Source organism: Gymnogyps californianus, chromosome 12, assembly GCF_018139145.2.
Source record: "Gymnogyps californianus isolate 813 chromosome 12, ASM1813914v2, whole genome shotgun sequence".
NCBI lineage: Eukaryota > Metazoa > Chordata > Aves > Accipitriformes > Cathartidae > Gymnogyps > Gymnogyps californianus.
Window position 1 is genome coordinate 21,396,269 of NC_059482.1, and position 19,458 is coordinate 21,415,726.

The following is a 19,458-nucleotide window of genomic DNA, read 5'->3' on the forward strand; positions in this document are numbered from 1 at the left end:
GCAGATGGGGAATATTGAAAAAGGATAATTAGCCTCATTTTCCCCCCACCTTGGTCTGTGATTCCCCAGAGCTAACAACATTAAGATCATGTGGAAAGTTTTATAATTGTGTCAGGTCTAAACTGGGGCAGGTTTCCCAAGTGAGGACTGAGTGTCCTGAGTACGAGTGGTGAAGAGCTGGCATTTTGCAGAGCTTCCACTCTTGCTCTCCCTTTCTCAGCATGGAGGTCAGGGGAGATGGTACCTTTGTGCTGCTGCCATTAGGGATCTCAACTATCTTCTCAGCTCCAAGTCCCCTTACACCCAAATACCAGCACGTGCTTTCTCAGCCTGATGTGCACCAGGCGTTTTGATTAGGAGAATGCAGTTGTGTTGAGCCACTTGGGGGTAAGTTGGAGGGATTTTGGCACTTGGGATGCCTAAGGTTGCTATTATACAGCAGCCTATGGATAGAGGCCTGCAAGCCTTCTTGATGTGGCTGTTTGTCTTTCCCAGCTTCCCCTATCGTGCTTCTGAGACCCTGCCTCCTTTTCCTCTCCTTGCAAGGATGTGGCTCTGCTGATGTGCTTCTGTAAGGGCTTGCAGGGCACCTTGCTGCTCGCTGCTGAGCTGGGCGCTTTCCTGACACACTGCACCCTTAGCATCCCTTACACTAGTTCTGTTTCTTGCAAACAGGACTAGATTTAGCTGTGCTAGAGTAGAGGCACCTGACCACTGCACTGGGGTGAGTCCTGGGGTGTGGGTGTTGTGCTGTGCCATGGTAGCAAGAGTGGGATGATGTGGTGGATTGGGACCCTCCTCTTCACGCCTGGTGACTCTCTACCTGGTGTAAGACCAGAACGCAGGAGAAGAGCTGGTGTATTAGACTTACTCTGCCACTGAACCGAAGCATGACAATTTGGTTTTAAGCCCCTTTTGCAGATTAGCTGGAGCTGTGTGAATGTGTTGCTCGTTTTAGCCTGTATTCCTCCTTCCTTTTAACTGCTTATGTGGCTAAGGGGACGACTGGGAGCAGATCAAACACTTGTTCTTAAATTAGGATGCTACAGGTCAGTACTGTAAGTAAGCGCTTTGTGGAACAACTTCTGGGACAGCCCGTGACAGCATGTGGGTTGTCTTTATGTGATTTGGTGCTCAGCATACATAACTGGGGCCTTTTCCATGCACGTAGATGGCAGCATTTCAGTTGATAAATGTAAAGGGAAGGGTGAGAAGTTCTTCAGTGGAAGATGGACGTAACGTACCCACAGCTGGCCACCAAAATGGCAGGCTGGGTGGGTATGGGTATGCTTAAATGCTTGGGTACCACTTTGAGCTTGGTTCAGAGATGAAGGGTCCTAAGGAGGACACCTGTAAGTATTAGAGGCACTTAGTGATCTAGTTTCTAGCATGTTTTCTTTATAATAACTTTATAATATGGAAGACCTTTCTATTTTACAGTTGCACAGCACCTTGTACGGTAGCATCGTCTGTGCTACCAGGCTCCAGCACAGTCCAAAAAATTAAGAACTGTTCTGTGTTTTGGAAGTCTTATTGTGCAATTTAATAGCATAGCAGTATAATGAAATCTTTACGGGAAAGTGATGAGAGTGAGTGGTTTTGTGTGTGAATTACAGGGTCCGCAAGTGGGCGAGACACTAGCTACTTGTTTTATTGCTGACAATATACTTATTTTCATGTTTATTCCTGGATTACAATGTGTGAATAGCATCCCAGTAAACAGTCAGGCAAATAGTTATTTATCAAGTATTTAAAAGTGAAAGGTCTTGTAATTTTCCTTAGTAATGACTGTGATTTCTTCCAGCTGGATTAATGGCTCCCATTTCTCCCCATGAAGAGCAAGGAGTGTTTTGGTTTCTACATGGAGAGTTGTTATCTCCCATAATAATGCAGACAAGAGGATTTTTTTCCTTCCTGGCCTGCAATCTGGGAAAGGTTGAAATGTGCATAACCTGAATTAATACCTTGTAAAGCCCTTTAATATTCTTTCGTCATTCCTGTTGGAGTGGTGCAGGAGTCGCTGCTGGCATCAGCCCAGCAGCAGCCTGCCTCAGAGCTGCTTTTGTTTCAGTTTATGAGGCAATCAGTGGGTCTTGGGATGGAATCGCCTTGAAAGGTCACTTTTAATTATGTTTCTGATGCGTTCCTCTGTCCCCAGCTGGGCCATCCTGGCAGAACAGGTTGCCTGCAGCTCTGCGGCTCTGTTGCTGCAGCGGACAACTTCAAAAATATACTCTAGAGTAGCTGCTGGCAGGCCAAAGGGGGTAAAAAAAATTGAACAAAGTGTTATATTCTGTGCCATTGCTGCTGGTACCCTGAGGTGGTGGAGGAAGCAAGTATCAAAGCCTAAGTAATCCCTTGGCAGCAACCTGTCTTGTGCCCCTGGATAGCAAAGTGATTTCTTTGCTGCTGAACTGACTGTCAGTGAAGGGCTGTGCCAGACCCTCCCTGCACATCGTGTTGAGGGGCCACAGCAGGTAGAGTCTTCTCTTCTTCTTTCTCACCCCTTCTGGGACTGACCATCTTCCTGCTCCGAGAGCTGTGGCTTGTAGTGCTGGTCCAACCAACAGCGTGCTAACTCTGTCAGACTGCAGGTTGGCAAATCCCTGGAGCCATTTTTCATGTGCATCTTAGCTTCGTGCCTTCCTTTACCTCAACTGGTAGGATGGACATGGTTCAGTTTTGTCTCTGGGTTGGAGCAGACTGAAGGTAGTCATGAGGTTCAGACCAAGGCACCCTATGTTTAGGTCCTAGCTCTGCCACAGGCTTTGAAGACCTACTCCCCATCGTGCGTGTCCAGATCCTGTAAGCTATTTAATTGCCGGATTCCTGTAGGTTTATGGGAGCTGAACTGAGCTGTCATCTCTTAGCGCAACACGCAGAGTTAATGGCAAGGCGTGCTTTCTGTGACCTCTGCTTCCTTTCCCAACCCCTGCCTCCTCTCGGTCTTACACTCTTCAAGTCCCAGAAACGTGCCGGTTTAACAGTTGGGATCTAACCCAGGAGCAGGTCCTGTGGCTGTGCTGAGGCCAGCGCAGAGGGGGTTTTTTTCCAGGGCATGTGGTCACTATGCCTCTCCCTCTGAAATTCCTGCATGCTTGGGGTCTGCCTGATGTTTCTCACGGCGGCTCACACGCTTCTTGCACACCAGGGGTGGACCCTGTTGGCACGAGAGTGCAGGGGGAGTGACAGGAGGAGGGGGACCGTCCCGGGAGCCAGTGCTGCAGAGTGCATGAGAAATGGTGCTGTTCCCCAGCTGGGCAGGGGATGGAGCCGGCTCTTTGGACGCTGTGTTTGAAAATAAATAGGCTGCGTGATATTTTAAGCTGAACCCAGCACTTGTGGCTCAGGGGGGCTCTGTAGGGAGTTCTGGCGAATCACTGCATGAAGACACTGAGTTAATTCTGTTGAAGGAAATTCATGGATGTAGAGTAACCTTTGGCATATGACTGCTGCATGATGTGACCGTCCTTGCTGAAGGCTGTGACTGGGTGGTGTGTTTGGGATGGCCTAAATTGTGACGATGCTGTAGCAAGGCTTTTGTTTCTTCCTGAACTGCTTTTCCCCTCTTCCCACCCCAACCCTTTCCAATCTGATCAGCAAAGACTTCTAAATATTCACAACGTGGGATTTGTCTCTATCCACATGACTGCCACTGGTTTGAAAGGCATGTGACAATGCAGAGGGGGAAATGGGGTTAATCTCCTCCTGCACTGGCAGAACAAGGCTGAGCAGGAGGTGTACAGCACAAGAATTTATTCTTATTGCTGAACATGCCTTTTCCACTGTATTTGCAGTCTGCAGGAAGGAGGAAGAACAGTTTCCCTTCCCTAACTGCTTCTTCAGATGCTGATTCACTGTCAGGATGGTGACATGGGTGTGCTAGTTGTGTGCAAGTGGGATTTCAGGGCATCAGTGCCTCCAGGCTTAACAAATAACTCCACAGCGCCTTCCTCGCTGCCAATCCAGCAGTAACCTAGCTGGGTTTGCAGCTCCTTGCATTTCTCCATGTCCATCAGCCGGTTTCTACATGGAAGTTGCAGGGTCAGGTTGGTGGGTAGGAGGCAAGCAGCCATTAGCCTGACTTGTAACCAGGGCAGATCCTCTGACCGATGAGACTTTCAGCCTCTCATCGGCACATGCTCCAGACCGGGGACGAGCCTGCCCACCCTTGCTGGCAGCAGATGCAGCCACAAGCCCAGACTGCAGGAGAGTGGGACGGAGGACTGTGCCTTCTGGGCTGGCCAAGCTGTGGGTCAGGCTGCCTCTGTGCCCACAGAGCTGCAGGGCCCCGGAGAGACTCGCAGGCTTGTGCTCCAAGGGAGCAAAATTGTTAGCTTAGCAAACCGGGGCAACCTCATTAAGAGCTACTGAGAGCGTGAAAAGCATCTTGCTGGAGGCAGGTCATTGTAAATGAGGGGACTAAAGTAGCTGGGGTTTTCTGACAATTAATTATTGAGTGGTTTTCTAGAGATTCTTTCTCATGTTTGTAATTCATTCCCTGCTGTAGATGCTGTATTGATTTATAATTTTTTTGAAGTTCAATATTTGCGCCCTCAGGGCCTCAAACAAAAATTAACTAGAAAATGAGAGCAAATTTCTGCGTTCTGCCTTGTCAGAGGTTTCTCTCCCGTTCCCTATCCCCAGAGCTGGTTTCTGTGCTCTGGTTTGGGTTGCAGATGTTGCCAAGGCCGTGTGCCGTGGGCTGCGAGACGTGGGTGGCGGAACAGCTGTGGCAGAAGAGCTGCCTCACTGACCAACAAATGAGGAAATCAAGAGCCCAATTAAGAGCCTGGAATTGCCCCCAGTGACCCGAGCAGAGCATTTAGTAGCTGCTAGTGAGACAGGCCTGTTTGAATGAATAAGCATTCCTGTTCCTTTGAAGGAAAAAAAAAAAATCCCCTCCTCCCCCAGCTCTAATTAGCTACTCTTTTCCTTTTTTCTGCCATGAATATAGAGGGTTTGTCGCTGGAATGAAATCTTAACAAGATGCATGTTCTTCAACTTGCAGCTGATGGAGGTGATCTCTGTGCAGGTCGTGTGGGGACTCCTGTACCCGTTTTCTGTGTTTCCTTGCTGGATCTTTGGTTTTGTTGTTGTGAGCACAGCTCTTCCTTACCCTCTGGTTTGTCTCTTTTCCTCCAACAGAGTGACGAAAGAAGTGGACTCGACCTCAAAAGAAGCTAAATCTTTTCTGAAGCAGCAAGAGAAATGGCAGTCAGCAGCTCCAGCTTCCCTCCCGACAGTCTCTGGGTGAGTATGTGGTTTCTCTGCCCAGGTACGGACCCTTAGTGAGAAAGACAGCACTCGAGCAGATAACATAGGCTCTGTGGTATTTAAGATAATGGGTATTTGTTTTCTGCAGGATTTCAGTGGGAGCAAGACGAGGCCTGGAAGGTGTGATGATTTGGGGGGGCGGGAAGCAGGGGAAGCAACCCATAAGTCCCAGTGACTCACTTCGTAGGTTCAGGCTCGAATTTCTCAATCCTCATAAATCATTCCTAGTGAGGAAATATTGTCTTGAATGTCTTGAGCAGCCTGATGAAACTGCAGGTAGCCAAGGAACATGCCTGAGATTGCCTGCAGCTCCTTTGAAAGGTGCTTCTCGGGACCATAAAAAGCCATGATAGGGCTGTGGTTTCTTATAAACTTTGGGGGAGCATTTGAATGAGAGATGCTTTTGCCTCTCTGATGTTCTCTAATATCATTTTGATGTGGATTTGTCACTTTCTGTTCAAGCTCTAATACCTAATTCTGAGATTATCATAATGCTTGTCAAAGATACAAAGAGGTCAGATCCCCTGTGCATCTGACGTGCCACTCTGTGGTTCTTGATGAGCTTGGGAGATCACCCGCTTCTCAGGAATAGAGGAGATGCCTCTGTGTTCCAACAATGATTTTTATTTAAGTCAGTCATTTGCATTTATGTTTGAAAGACATAAGCTGCGTACCATTTGGTCACATAGAAACAACACCCGTCAAATACATTGTCCTTCCCATCTGCTGAAGAGCAATTCTCCAGTGTGAGTTAAGGCTGCCTTTCCCCGAGACAGGCTGTTATTCAGTTGCTGCAGCTGGATTGTCACTCATTTTTCCAGCTAAGCGTTGCATAGCTTGTAGTTAGATCAGGGTAGTGAAAGCATAGTATGTGTGTGTGTGACTCTTGACAGCTGCTGTTCCCTGAGATGAATGAATGCATAGATGAGCATAGTCTTGTTGCTGCTGTTCACGCTGCACAAGGGTTCGTCCCTGCAGAGCTCATTAATTGTAACCTAAGTGTTGTGTACGGGGTTTTGTGCTGGAAAAACTTGCCTTGAGTTGGACTGGATTCTTTGTTCAATCTGGGAGGCCACAGAGGTGGTTTGGGTGGCAGCTGAAGCTAGGGCAGCTCCTTGCTCTGCCAACTGCTGGTGGTCCCATGTCTTCAAACCTGCCTTCCCAGTTCCCCCAGCAAATGCCCCGCTGCTCTGAGTGCAGGCAGGTTTGGTAGCCCGTTGGGAAAGCCCCACGGGCTGCTCATCTTCCTGCTCTGCTGAGATCCCTGTTTCCTCCTGTACCTTACTGGCCCAGGGGAGGAGGTGGATGGCCAGTGGGCCTGCACAGCCTAGTCATTGCCAAGGTGCACGGCTGCTTGTACTGGAGCTCTGATCGCTCAGGAGAAATAGCCAGAGCCCAGTTTGAGTTAACGCTGCAGATACCTGAAGTGAAGAATCCACATCAAATATGGAAAAAATGGAATAAAAATCAATATAAGAAATAACGAGTTCAAGGACTCCTTTAACTTTCCTTCAGTGTGATTATTTTGGAAGCAGCTTAGTTAGGTCGTCGTTCAGCTTGCTGATGTGTAATGTCCTACTGACAGTTGCTTGCCCAGAATACGAGGTGGCCTGGCTGCGGGGAAGGGAGGGGAAAAATTCCCTGGGCTTGTATGTCTTGCCTTCCTTCAGAGCAGCAAACCCTGATGCCGTGCAGCCCCGTGTGCCTTCCCTTTCGCAACCTGCTGCAGAATATCCTGGTTTTGTGCGGTGATACTACGGCAGAGGCGTAGCAGTGGTATTTTGATCAATGTGTGGAACAGCCTAGCGCTCTTGAGGGTTTAGCAGGAGACTGTCTGGGGCAGCCTGGCCAGTGTGTGCCCTCTGGACTGAGAGTGCTCCAGGAAGTCTTCTACCTTGGAATAGTATCCAAGACTGATCCCTGAGACTGCCAGCAAACATGCTTGCCTTTGGGCTTAGGAGGGTGCTTCCAGCTGGGAAGTCAGCCAGGGTATTTTCAGGTGAGAAAATTACTAACAGGCTTGCAGTGTTCCTTCAAGCCAGAGGCGAGTCCCTTATGTTAAGAAAATTACAAAGGTCAGATTTTAGACTTGGAGCCAAGCTATTGTCCAAGCCCTGCTCCTCTGGAGCAAAGAGCCACAAGCCTCGGTGACATGCCAGAGCAGCGCCTGGGGACTGACAGAGCCTGGCGTCGCCTGATGGTTCTTTGCTGGTGCCCTTCGGCTACTTAAAATAGAAGTTTTGGGGGAGAGGGTGCATTTCTCCCTTGTGCATTACAGGAGAGCCCCAGTCTGGGTCAGTATCACTAGAAGGCAGTGAAAAACATGTGATTCAGGATCCTAGAACCTTGCCCTGTGTGCGGGGATTCGAGCAGCTAACAGTGGCCTCTCCATCTGGCTTTTCTTTCTTCACCTTGCAAGCAGCTTGCATTATTTCTGGATGCAGCCAGCCTACTCTGCATTTATTTAATTTCCCTTCTCTAAACAGACAGAAGTAATCCAGGAAAGCAGCGGTCACAAAACCAAACATCCGGTTCCACATCTCCACGTTACAAACCCTTGCAGCCTAACTGGTCCAGAGGAAGGGATGTTTGGGGCTGAAAGTGCATTTCCTGAATGTGTTTAACATCCATACCGGATGTGCTATAAAAAGCTAGATTTGTGCTTGTGAGGGACATGGGGGTGGTTGGAGGAGAATAACTTAAACACTTGGCTGTAATTAAAGCCAGGAGTACAAAACAACCCACCCAGTTCTCTCAGCAGGCTTTGCTAGAAAGGTCAGAAGCCCTTGGTTCCCAGGGATGTGATGGTTTCCCAGCCTTCCCATTATTCCCATCGTGTCCCCCTGTGACACCCAGCTAGGCAGTGGTCTGTCAGCAGTAGGTATCGGTTTGTTGGAGGGGTTGGGGTTGATACTCTGTTCTAGCCGTGTTTCTGTTGTGCTCTTGGGTTGTGTTAGGCTCTCGCTGATGCTGTCAGGGGTATAGACGTGACGAGGGGATCTGCTGATCCCTTCTAATTTGCTGTCACAAAAAAATGGGTGGAAGGCTCCTGGCATTCAAAAAAAGCCTTCCACCCACCCTGCTAAGCCTTCTTGCCTGTCTGTGTGGTTTTAGGGCTCGTTTCCTATCCTTACCACCGCTCCAGGGCCTTTTCAGGGCAGCAAGAGTAGCTCCTGGCTGTAAATGCATGACCTGATGGAGGGGTCAGTCAGCTCTGTGGGAAGCCCTGCTGCTCTGAGAGCTGCTTTCTGCCCCCTCCCCGGCCCAGGCGGGACCCGTGAGCTGAGTCCGTCATCCTCTGCGCTAGTAATCCTATTTTGCAACCACCATTTCATATTCAGAGGATGTTAAAGCAAATGAAATCCCCCGCACAGCTTACTGCAGAATGACTGTGTGCATGTACTTGTGCACGTGTGACTTGAGACACAACGGGGGGGTTTGAGCTATAGGCTGGGAAGTACCTGCACGGACCCGAGCCCTTCGGCGTGAGCGGCTGCGATCTGCCCATCGGTCCTTGACATTTGTCAGAGCACAGCGGCGTTGCATAGGGAACAGTGCTGCTGTAGCAGTCCTGAAAATGAAAAAAAAGTAGTTGGTGGATCTTATTTGAGATTCTCCTCTAGGCAGCTGTTTCTACATGGCCTGAACAGGAGCCAGGAAGAAAGAGGGAGGTTTTTCACTGGCTTTGTTCTTGCCTTTGCTTATTACCAAAAGCATTTGTAATTAAACGTGGACTTGCTCACTCAGCCCAGCTGTTGCTTTTCTGTTTGATCCTGCCTGAAATTACAGTGGTGGATGTGTGACCTCCTAGGCCTTTTCATGCCTTGTAGGCTGGTATAAACAGAGGGTAAAACTTGCCTTTGAAGCAAGCAGGCACCACTCCCACGGAGTTCAGGAGGTGCGGTGCTTGTCGACCCCGGGGCTGAGTTTGGCCTGCAAGGGTTTGGACCTCGGTGCAAGACCCGGCAGGAAGAGGCACTGCAAGAAAGCTCTGACCCAGAGACACGTACTTGTCCTGAACAAAGAAAGCAGGATAAACTCCAGCCTGTTCATCGTGGATGCTTTCCTCCCCTAGTCTACAGTAGAGCAGTTCATGTGGACTGACTATTACATGGTGTGAAAAGCTTCAGGCCTTTGCTTTTAGAAGTCATTTACTCTGCTGCATGTTAGTGTTGGAGTAGAGGGACTCCAGCAGGAAGACGTCTGTCCATGGCTTCTCTCCCACTTTCAGTGTGCAGGAGGAGGAATGGTGGCAGTCTTTGTGGGAGGATATGGATGGTGGGAGAACCTGGAGCCTGTTTGCAGCATCCTGACCTGTAACTGTAATTTCTAAGCTAACTTTCCCCTCAAGCCTGGTTACCTCTAGGCGCTGTTTTGCATCCAAAGCTTTTTCTTGCAAAAGATGCTCTTTCTGCATGAGTTGGCTGGAGCTAATTGGATCCCTTTGCTGTCATGACCAAAACTGATTACTTGAGATCTTAAGTGGACACTGATGAGACAGGCACAGTCTCTCAGCTTCTGTAAACCTCAGATGATCTAGAGCAAGTGCTGCAGCACTCGCATGCCTCCAGGGAGCAATTTCATTTCACAGCAATCCCATGGGCTTTTTTTTCTTCAGAAAGCAGGAATTTACAGTCCAATTTCAGCTCAGCATCAGCTGCAAGCAGTTATTTAGCTAAAACTCTTGCACATTTTGCTTGTATGGGCTGAACAAGGATGCAAATAAAGCAAGTAATCAAGACCTTTGGGGGAGCTGGAGGTGGGGTTTTTTCAGTAGTCACTTAAGCAATTGAATAGCTCCGTTCTTGCTGGTGATTTCAAGGCTTCTCTGCTTTCTCTTGCGCTTCCCTTACTGTGCTCCAGAGAGTGCTGTTCTCCCAGACGGAGAGATCCAGCCCCTTGCACCATAGCCAAGTGTCTGGGTGTGAGTAGTACATGACATATTTTTCTGTGCACAACAAGATGAACCAGCCAGGGGCAATATTCATGTGCCCTAGAGCTAGTTTTACTTATTTCCTATTCATACACTTTGGTTGTGAAAGATTAAATGTGGCGATAGCTGTTCCAAGTGAGTAATTTCTCTTCAGGTCTTAGATCCTTTGTTGTTTTTATTTTTGTTTTAATTATTCATTGTTAGTGTCTGTCTACTGGTTTACGCGTATCCACTCCTTGAATCAATGTGGTAACGAGGCTGGGTGATTTTTTGGAAAGTCTTGCTTTTATTTGGTAGGGGGACTGAAATTAATTACCCCATGGGGATGAGTGTGGAAAGGTGTTTGTATGTGCGGGGAAGGGGAGGTTTGTCATTAGGAAAAATGATGGCTGGTTCAGTATTGAAGAGAAGGGTTTCCATCAGCCGTAGTAAATAAGATGCTGATTGCTGCACACTTGTAAAGCATGCCAAACAACCTTATCCTCTGAACATCTGCCTCCCCTCTTGAAGTCAGCGTGGACTGAGGCTTCCAGCGTCACATGAAATCAGACCCCTTGCAGAGCCCGCAGCAGTGAGGATGCTGATCTCTGGCTGGCGCGGGTTCGGCAGCAGCGAGGGCACCGGTGTGGGCTTCGCAGCCCAGCTGAGAAGCAAAGTAAGTCGGGCTGTCCAAGCTGTGAGCCGTGGCCGCACCGCCGTTGGATCCTGTGCTGGGGACCTGACCACTGCTTGCAGACAGGCTTATCCAGGGCTGCAGGCACCTCTGAGGCTTAAGTGTGGGTGGGAGAGCTCTGCCATTTTGGGTCTTTGCCCCTTCTCCGAACAGTTCTTGCTCTTGAGCTTACGTTAAGCCTTTTCCGATAAGAAACAGAGCTCTGAGTGTGGGAAGTTTCGTACCCACTCTCCCAGACTCAAAGCAAAACGTGCACTAAACATCCTTCTTTTAAACTAGTCTCTCAGGAGCAATCCTTTCTTGTTCTCAGGCTAAATGAGTCAATGCCTTCTACCCCAGCCTCTATTTTGCAATAGAAATGAATGAGATTTTTTAGCTCCGTTCTGCGCTTTCCTGCGGCCATGCTAGCACGCGTGTGGTTGCTTTTGCTTGGGGCGATGGCATCTTATTGGAAAGAAGTTCAGCAGTGCCTGTACAGCTCTGTGCCTTGCTTCAGTCCTCTGTCTTGATGTGGCTAAGCTGGATCCCTGGGCTGGGCTAACTGAGATCAGCTGTTTCTTTTTCTAGTCTCGTTGGAGGTTCAGCAGAATGGAATCTCAGCTATTTGAGGACTTATACTCTCTAAAGCATCTGTCTTATAAAATACAAACAACCCCCCACCAGTCTGGGGCCTTTGATAATTCCCCAGTGAAGGTTGTGGGGCAGTTTTCCCGTAGGGCAGTACAGGTTTTATGAGGCTTATTTTCATTTGCTTTCATCTCTTGGATCATGAGCATTTCTCTTTCTCCCTGTGTGAAAATGATTGAGGAAATTAACTGCTAATGGGCAATGAAGCCAGTTGTATTTTTATTCCAGACCCCTTGCAAGGTTGTGGAGGGAAACCCCTGTGTCTTCCCATGTTAGACTCGGTCTGGTTGGAGTGAGAGGTGAGAGGGGCAGCCTTGCTTTATTGTTAAAGCCTGGGATTGGAGGTGGATGCTAAGAGCTCCTGTTCCCAGCTGTGCCATGGCTTGGGGGTGTGTCTACCAAGAAGACCGCTTCCACTCCTGTCTTATTTTGCTTTTATAGTGCCTCCTTGCATATTAGCTGAGCTGCACCATGTCCCTTGAATGTCTCCCCCATACCAGATGCCTGTGTTACATCCTCTTGCTTTCCCACACTCGTGTTCCTCCCTCTTTCTCACGTCAAGGAACAAGTTCAGCTGAATCATTCTTCATAAAATATGAACCAGCTAAGTAAGGCTGGAGTGGCGGCCAGAGCAGAGTGATGCTCCCTGCTTTCAGGCAGTTCTGTTGCCCCAGGCTTTTCACATACTAGTGGCTTCATTCATGGAAAAATCACATACTGGTGGCCTCATTCATGGAAAATCAGCACACCAATATTTTCCAGCACATTTGTTAGCCAAAACTTTGATCTGCACGCTAGGTTGTCAGCCTCGTGCGGGACTAGGCTTAGAAAACGGGCATGCCCAGGCTGGCTGGCTTGATATCAAGATGTGAAGTCAAGCAGTTAAGGTTAGTTACCAACTAAAATGCTGGCTTTCTCCCTTCCTGTCTTAAAGGAGATGTTGGTGTGACTCTGAGGTCTCAAAGGGCGCGTAGTCTCTCTTCAGAGCTCCAACCTCTTCGGTTGGCAGCAGTCTCTGCAACTGCTCTTCTGTTTGTTTCCAGAAAAAGTCTGACAGAGGCTGAGCAAGTGTCTGCCCGGCCATGGGGATTTCCTCTGCTGGTTTCTGGCCGTGAGGATGGTTAGCATGGCTGGGGTTCACTTCGGCTATTGCTGTCCTGGTGTGGAGCTGGCACAGCCCCCTAGTTCCTGCACTCCCCTTACTTATTCCTGCCTGAAACCCTGAGCCTCGAGTGAACTGGTGCACGGGCTGTGTTGAAAAGGCACCTCAAACAAGCTCCAGGCTGTCTCAAGCTCTCCAGGGTGCTCTAATCCGGTCTGCCAAGCCATGGAGTACTTTCTTTCCCTATGCAAGGAGTTTCAAAGCCTTCCTGATGCATTGGATTACAGCCCAGTCGGCTTTGCCCCGGAGCCCTTGCCGTTGCGCTCTTCAGAGCGAGCGCAGTCCTTGGGGCAGTTGCTGTACCGAGGGACCCTCTGCGGAGGCAGATAACTGGTGTCGCGTTGGCAGCAGATGTGCCTCCGGGTGTGCGAGGACGTGTGAGAGATGCTCTTGTACCCACCGAGGCAGGGAGTGGAGGGAACTGATTTATTTGAAGTTTCTGTCGGAGAACGCTCTTTTTTCTGGGAATCCCAGGGGAAGATGCATTTTGTGCCCTCTCTTCTCATAGCATCTACTGTCAATTATCAGCAAATAATCATGCATATAGGAGTTTGATCTGACCTTGTGCAGCAGCTTTGATACCCTTTCGGGAACTCGTACTTCAGCACTGTAAGCCTCCAGGCAGCCAGTGGACAATACAGACGCCTGTTCGTCGCCCGACTGCCTGGCTTGAGAACAATGATGGCATTTCTTGAAGTAACAAGTCCTGGGCATGTGCAGGGTTGGATTGTAGCACTATTTTTTTTCCTTTCAGCTGCAGGCTTGAGAGTAGCAGGCCGGGTTGCAGCACTCATGAATGCAAGCGCAGAGGAAACTCGCACCTTTTGGAAAATACTCACCGAAAGAAAGGAAATGGCTGTTCTTTAGGTGCTTGCCTGTTTTGCCTTGTGGTTGAGTATGCGTATGCTCTGTGTCACCGATATATGTATGCTGTTAGGAGGTCGGTTGAGATGCTTGTTTGGCAGCAAGGAGGGGGTTAAAGCGAACCCGCAAAGGCTGGCTGATTGCAGCTCATGGCTTTCATAATGCAAAGCCGGTGGGAATTCAGCCGAAGGCTTCGTCTCCCCCTACCCCCCTTCCCCGCTGCTAGAGGCAGGCTAACCTTCCTGACTCGTCTGGAGCTGCATCCCTGCCAGTACGGCTCGCACAGGGAAGCTCTGCAAAAAAACAGCAGAGGCGTAAGCGCGTGAAAGATGAGATTATTAAACTTTCTTGGGAGAGGACTGAAAGAATCATTTTCCGACGTGGTCGTGCTGTTTCCTTACACTATGGCTGGTATGCAGCATGCCTGCCTCTTCGCCTGTGACCTGCAGATTTCCCATTGCAGGATGGCTGAGGAAGCAGCTGGTATACACGATATCCCCAACTCTCTGGAGACTGGTATGCAGAGACGTCCTTGGCTTTGCCGTAGGCTTTGGATGATGCACAGCAAAGTCGCTTAGGCCAGAAAAACGTGAAGGTGGTTCAGCAGGGGTTTGTACAGCACCCGGCATGCTGACCGGTGCTGCAGCCAGGAAGAGTTCCTGCGATGTACACCGTGCTACCAGGGTCTCCATCTCACTGTATGACGCACGTTTTGCATTAGAGAAGTGCTAAACAGACAATGCAGCCCAGGGCCTTTTGTTGTGCAGCGTTCACTTTAAGGACAAGCACCATCACGGTATTTTTCCTAATGTGTAAAATCCCTTCTCCCTCCCTGCTGTTTGCAATAACCCTTTGGAAAGCTGGAAGGACTCTCCGTTTCCTTTCCTGCTCACATGTGTGCACTTGCGAGCCTTGCCAGCACTGTTTGGCTGTTTGCGTTGGGGGGGGGGGATTTTTTTTCTACTTTCCCAAGTTGAAGAAGAGTGTGTAGCATTTGTTTTGGAAACAAACCCACTTCTAGAGAATTACGTGGCCTCTGCAAACAGATCGGTACAGAACAGGTCGTGTGCTTTGGGCTGACTCTGAAGACTGTACAAGATAGCAGTCTCCTTCCTTGCTTTATGGTTTCACGGCCATTGCATTTAACAAGGACTCCTAAGAAACCTTTGAAGGAGTAGTATAGCGTCAGCTTTACTAGTCCTACAGGACAGTCAAGATGCTTAGCAGCTTTCCCCTGGTCAGTGCTGTGATTGCAGGGCAGGGTTTGAATCTTTTATGGGGGTAGAATATCTGCGCTCAGACAAACGGGTGGGTTTTTTCATGCTGACTTTTCTCCAAAGCCTGTGGGAGTAAAAGCGTGTTGGTGAATATTAGTAAGAGGTTGTTGGTCATAGCTGTTGAGGGACACTACAGAGCTGACTGTCTTCAACTTCCTTTGTTAAAAACAAATGTCTCCTGGAAAAAAAATTGTCTTCTGCCTCCTTGCTTTAGCACTAGGTGAGCTAGATGGGAAGTAGGTAGCACTGCTGTTACAAGGAGTGCTTTCCTGTCTCTGTGTGGCACAGGGATCCTTCGGTCAGCTTTGATACCTTCCAGCTCCACGACCTGCCACGGGTCAGTAGGTTCTTGTGCTGCGTTGTCCTTAGCTGCTGAAGTAGTCTTTAATGAGTGTGGGACTCAGTGTCAGGTCTGGGGGAGCTTGGGAGGGACAGCATTGGCACCATAGACACCTGTAAAATGAATGAGTGTTGTCTTTGGCCATGGGATTTCTGGCCACGCTCTTCCTTTAGGAGGCAATGAGATCATATTGACAGGACTGAGAATACAAATCCACGCAGGCTCTGCCGCAGGTTGTGGAAAACCTTGAGTGCGGTGTCCTGGGGCTTAAAACCCAGGCAGAAATTGGCACATTCCCTATATGCGCTCGTCTTTGTGCCAGAGCTTCTGCTTTGCTTGATGTATGACAGGCTGGGAAGGGGAGTGGCTGGATATCAGCCATTGCAGTTATAAAGTCTTCATTTTCTGTATCAGACTTACGAACTGAGGGAGCCTGGGACAGTCCTGGAAACTCCCAAGTAATGCTCCGTCTAGGATTCCCAAAGCAAATCCTGCAGTTGTCTCTTCTCCCATTTGCTGTGCTTTCCCTCCCCCTTCCACACCTCCTGTGTTGCATTGTAGCGTTGATTGCCAGTTAACATAACCCCAGTCTGTGCTGAGTGTAACTTTACTACGGGTTGCAATCCTGAACTAGAGGCCTGGCAAGGCAAGCCGGATTGGCTTTCCAGCAATCCCGTTCTCAGGGTGACAGGGAAAGCTTTGAGGGTGCCTGTACATTTGTTGTTGGCGGATTGGCTTCATGATTTACAGCTAGGTATAGTACACAGGAGGAAAAAACCTTCACAGTACGCAGATTTATTGCCACTACCTGCTCTGTAGGACAGATGGCTCCTGGAAGAAGATCCGAGCCCTTCATCCTGTTGGAAGCCCCAAGAGCTCGGTAGCTGGGGATTCAGTGGGGTGAATCCTAAACCCTGCTTATGTTGGGATGGGGACCTCAATCAGCTCGTATACTTTTTAGCCAGTAAAAGTGCAGGGTCCCAAGTCGCATTAGAAGATTATTTGGAGGCAAATCTGTTCCTGAAATAAAAGGAGGGCTTTGAGTGCTGTCCAGTTTTGTCCACGCTGGCAGACTAAACCGTTGCAAACTTCTCAGCCTGAAGCAGCTTTGGGCAGTATGTACAGCTGCATCGGGAACACGGCACCTTTACAGCCCACCCTGGCCTCTTGCTGCTGCTATTTTTTTTTTTTTTTTTTTTTTTGAGTAGCAATGAAAAAATGCAAACCCTCAGTGCCCTTTCTTTGCCGGGAGCTGTGCTTTGCAGGAGGGACTCTAGGCTTTAGCATCATTCTCTAGGCAATGTGAGCCAAAATAAGGGGGTTTGTGATGTGTGCTGAAGGTACCGAAACTGTTACTGGAATGGGTAAAAATGTTTGGGACCAACTGTCCTGTTTGTGCCCTTTGCCTGGTCCTCATCACTGCAGTGCGGTTAATGTCTTCATCCTGACTGTTAAATGGAGAAGTGAAGGCACCAGCAGGCTGGCTTGCCTGAGGTTACCCGGGAAGTCTGGCGGATGAGGTTTCCCAGATTTGAGGCTGATCCCAAGCTTCTGGATTGCCTTTCTTGTACACTTGCTTTCCGTGTAGCCTTTGTGTCTGCTGGATTAAATTCTGCTGCTTTTATGTGAAAAGTCTGATTGTACGTGGAAAGGGGTCTTTAACAAAAAAAAAAAACCCAAACCAAAAAACCCTGTCTGAATTGGGCATGCCCAATGTGGCAGGCCTGCAAAATAGCTCCTTAGTCAACTACTTTCAGCTACAATCTCTGCCTGGCTGCTAGAGCTGAAGGTCAGAAATGCTCATGAGTTCTTCTGGCCTAAACTCCTGCATGGCACGCTTCTCCCCAGCCACGCCTGTGCCAAACCAGTGGCCTTTGTTTGGCCTTTCTGGTAAAGGATTTTAGCTAATCTTTAGTTGAAGACCTCAATAAATGAAGAATCCTCCCCTTTCTTTGAGGTTAGTTAACTGCAGCAGCTAATTGTTGAACAAGTTGTTTGAAACAGTTACAAATACACCAGAACTTCCCAGAATACAGCAAATTGCTTGAGCTCTGCTCTTGTGGGTTTTATTTAGGTGTCACTAGGACACGGTTGTGTTTAAGCCTTTTTAATTCAGAAGAGGCTGCCACTGCCCTTCTTGCTCTCCAGGTCTCTCTAGGTGCCTGTCTGTATATTTGAGGAGGCACAGTGGCTGATTTATGATATTTACCAGCTTGACCAAGGGCAAACTCCAGAGCCATATAGCTGTGAGCGATTCATCTTTCCTCCTCATACATGGAGATAAATGTCAGGATGGTTGTCAGCTGTCTGGCCGATGCATGAGTGAATCTGTCTTCACATATGCACCTTGAGCCGAGAGTACGTGCATGCATTTTTTACTGTTTGTGATAAACCTGGAAATGCAGATTGTGTTGGAGGAAGAGGGCCTTTTGGTTTTAAATATTGATACCAATATAACAGGGCTGTGGCTGTGACAATCTGGGAGCCCTGAAGCATTAGCTCAGGGATTATGCTGAATGCTGTGGGGAATTCAGTGTTGTGCAAACTAAAAGCAAAGGCTTTGCAAAGTGATAACATGCTTCAGATGCAGAAATAATGGACAGGGTCCTCTTGGGTACACAGGCTGTGGATGTGTGGGGCTGAGAATGGGAAAGGAAAGATTCAGACTGATTCCTGGGAAGAGGCCCCTGACGGAGTTTTTTATTTACTTTGATTTGTGATGTAACTAAAAAGAAGGCAGCTGCCCAGAAACCCAGGCGCCTATGGATTGATTGCTGTGGAGAAAGAGCTGAAGACCCTGTTCCTTGGAAATGCTCAAGGCATGGTGAGTTGGATGTGGTAGGTCGTCATCGTCTCTGGAGCCTCAGTTCAGAGAGTACCGAGTAGTTCTGCTGTGTGGTTCTTCATCAGCTAATCAAGTTGAACAGTCATCCAGAAGGCACGATAAGGGCTGAGAAACTTTTTAAAGTAGCTTTCAGTGTTGTTCTCATCTCTCCAATCTTCTAGGACTTCGAGCCACACGCAGAGTTAGTACGCAGTCAGAACTCGCTGGGTTTCTTGCGTGTGCAGTTGCCTCTTCCCCAACAAGGCACCCATCACACAGCTTGTGAATAAACTGTAACAGGGGCCCGCAGACCCCTGAGCTGGCTCCACGCAGAGCGTACCTGCCAGTTCTTGGAGGCCTTACTAGCAAAGGCATAGCTTTGTGCAGGCTGAGCTGTGCTGCTTCCAAATCCGAGCTGGCTTTGTGCCTTGCTGTGCCTGGTCTAATAAGCTCTCTCCGAATGGGATTTGCTGGGTAGTGCCTGTCGAGGCACGGCAGGCTGGCGTGCGAGCAGAGGTCTGGCGCTTTGTCTGGGCATTGCAGCCCCCCTTCCTCCCCTGTTGCTGTGAAGATGGGGAGCTGACTGTAGGATATTTTTGGCATCTTGGTGCTGGCTTTTATGTTAACTCGTTGTAATAAGTGTAGTCTACAACATAACTAGTAGTCTATGGTTATTTAATTTTTGCAGGCTGTTCCAATGTAGGGTATAGCTCTTGCTGGGAGAAATGTTCAAAATACAGGGGTAGTTGTTGATGAGGGTAGCGGAGAACATCACAGCATGGCTGGGACTCATCCGGGCAAGGTAAAGTTGTGCAGGAGAGGACTCGCCTTTTGTCCTGTGCCAGAGGGGTCTCAGCATCTGATGCATCAGGTAGCGGCACGGGAGCACGTTGTCATGAGTTAGTGTGCACGCTAGTTGCATACACTGCCCTTGTAGAGTTTGAGCACCTTAGCATGTTTAGTTGGTAAAGAAAAAGCAAGCTTAAAACTTTTGTATAACCAGCTTCATGTAAAAAAGCAAACCACACTGAGAGGCTGGGAGGGGGGGGACAAACAACGCAGTCTCTTAATTCAGCTGAAGTTTCACTCAATGTGGAGAGAGTAAATGAGAGGAAGTTATTTTTCTCTGCCAAGTCCTTTATTTAAACATAAAGGCTTTCCCTGGCTACTTGCAAAAGATACTGTTAGCAGAGTGGTCCTGTGCATGACACTTCTTTCAGGCTGAGGCTCCACTGCAGCGTCAGCCAGAAGATCTGGCCACTGGCTGTTGTGTTCCCACTATGCCTCTCACATCTATGCATGTTGGATCTTTTTGCTGAGCTATTTCGGTGCACTTTGCTGAAACTAGCCTGGCTGCCAGCGTTGCATGCTAAAACAGCTGTGCAACAGCTGAATGCTGGAGCCAATGTCAGGGAAGAGGTGGATGGGGTTTAAATTGTGAAGGAACTTCAGTCTTAAAGATCCTCATCTTTCCCAAATGA

General features: G+C 48.7%; 1 protein-coding gene across 2 annotated transcripts in view; it reads left to right on the forward strand.

Annotated features, from left to right (window-relative positions):
* The window catches only part of CFDP1 (craniofacial development protein 1), a 99,040-nt gene that overhangs the window by 15,711 nt on the left and 63,871 nt on the right, over window positions 1-19,458 (forward strand). For both annotated transcript variants that reach the window (XM_050904027.1, XM_050904026.1), the window contains exon 5: window positions 5,149-5,253. In XM_050904027.1, the coding sequence (XP_050759984.1) occupies window positions 5,149-5,253 (105 nt within the window). The remainder of the gene's footprint in view (window positions 1-5,148; window positions 5,254-19,458) is intronic.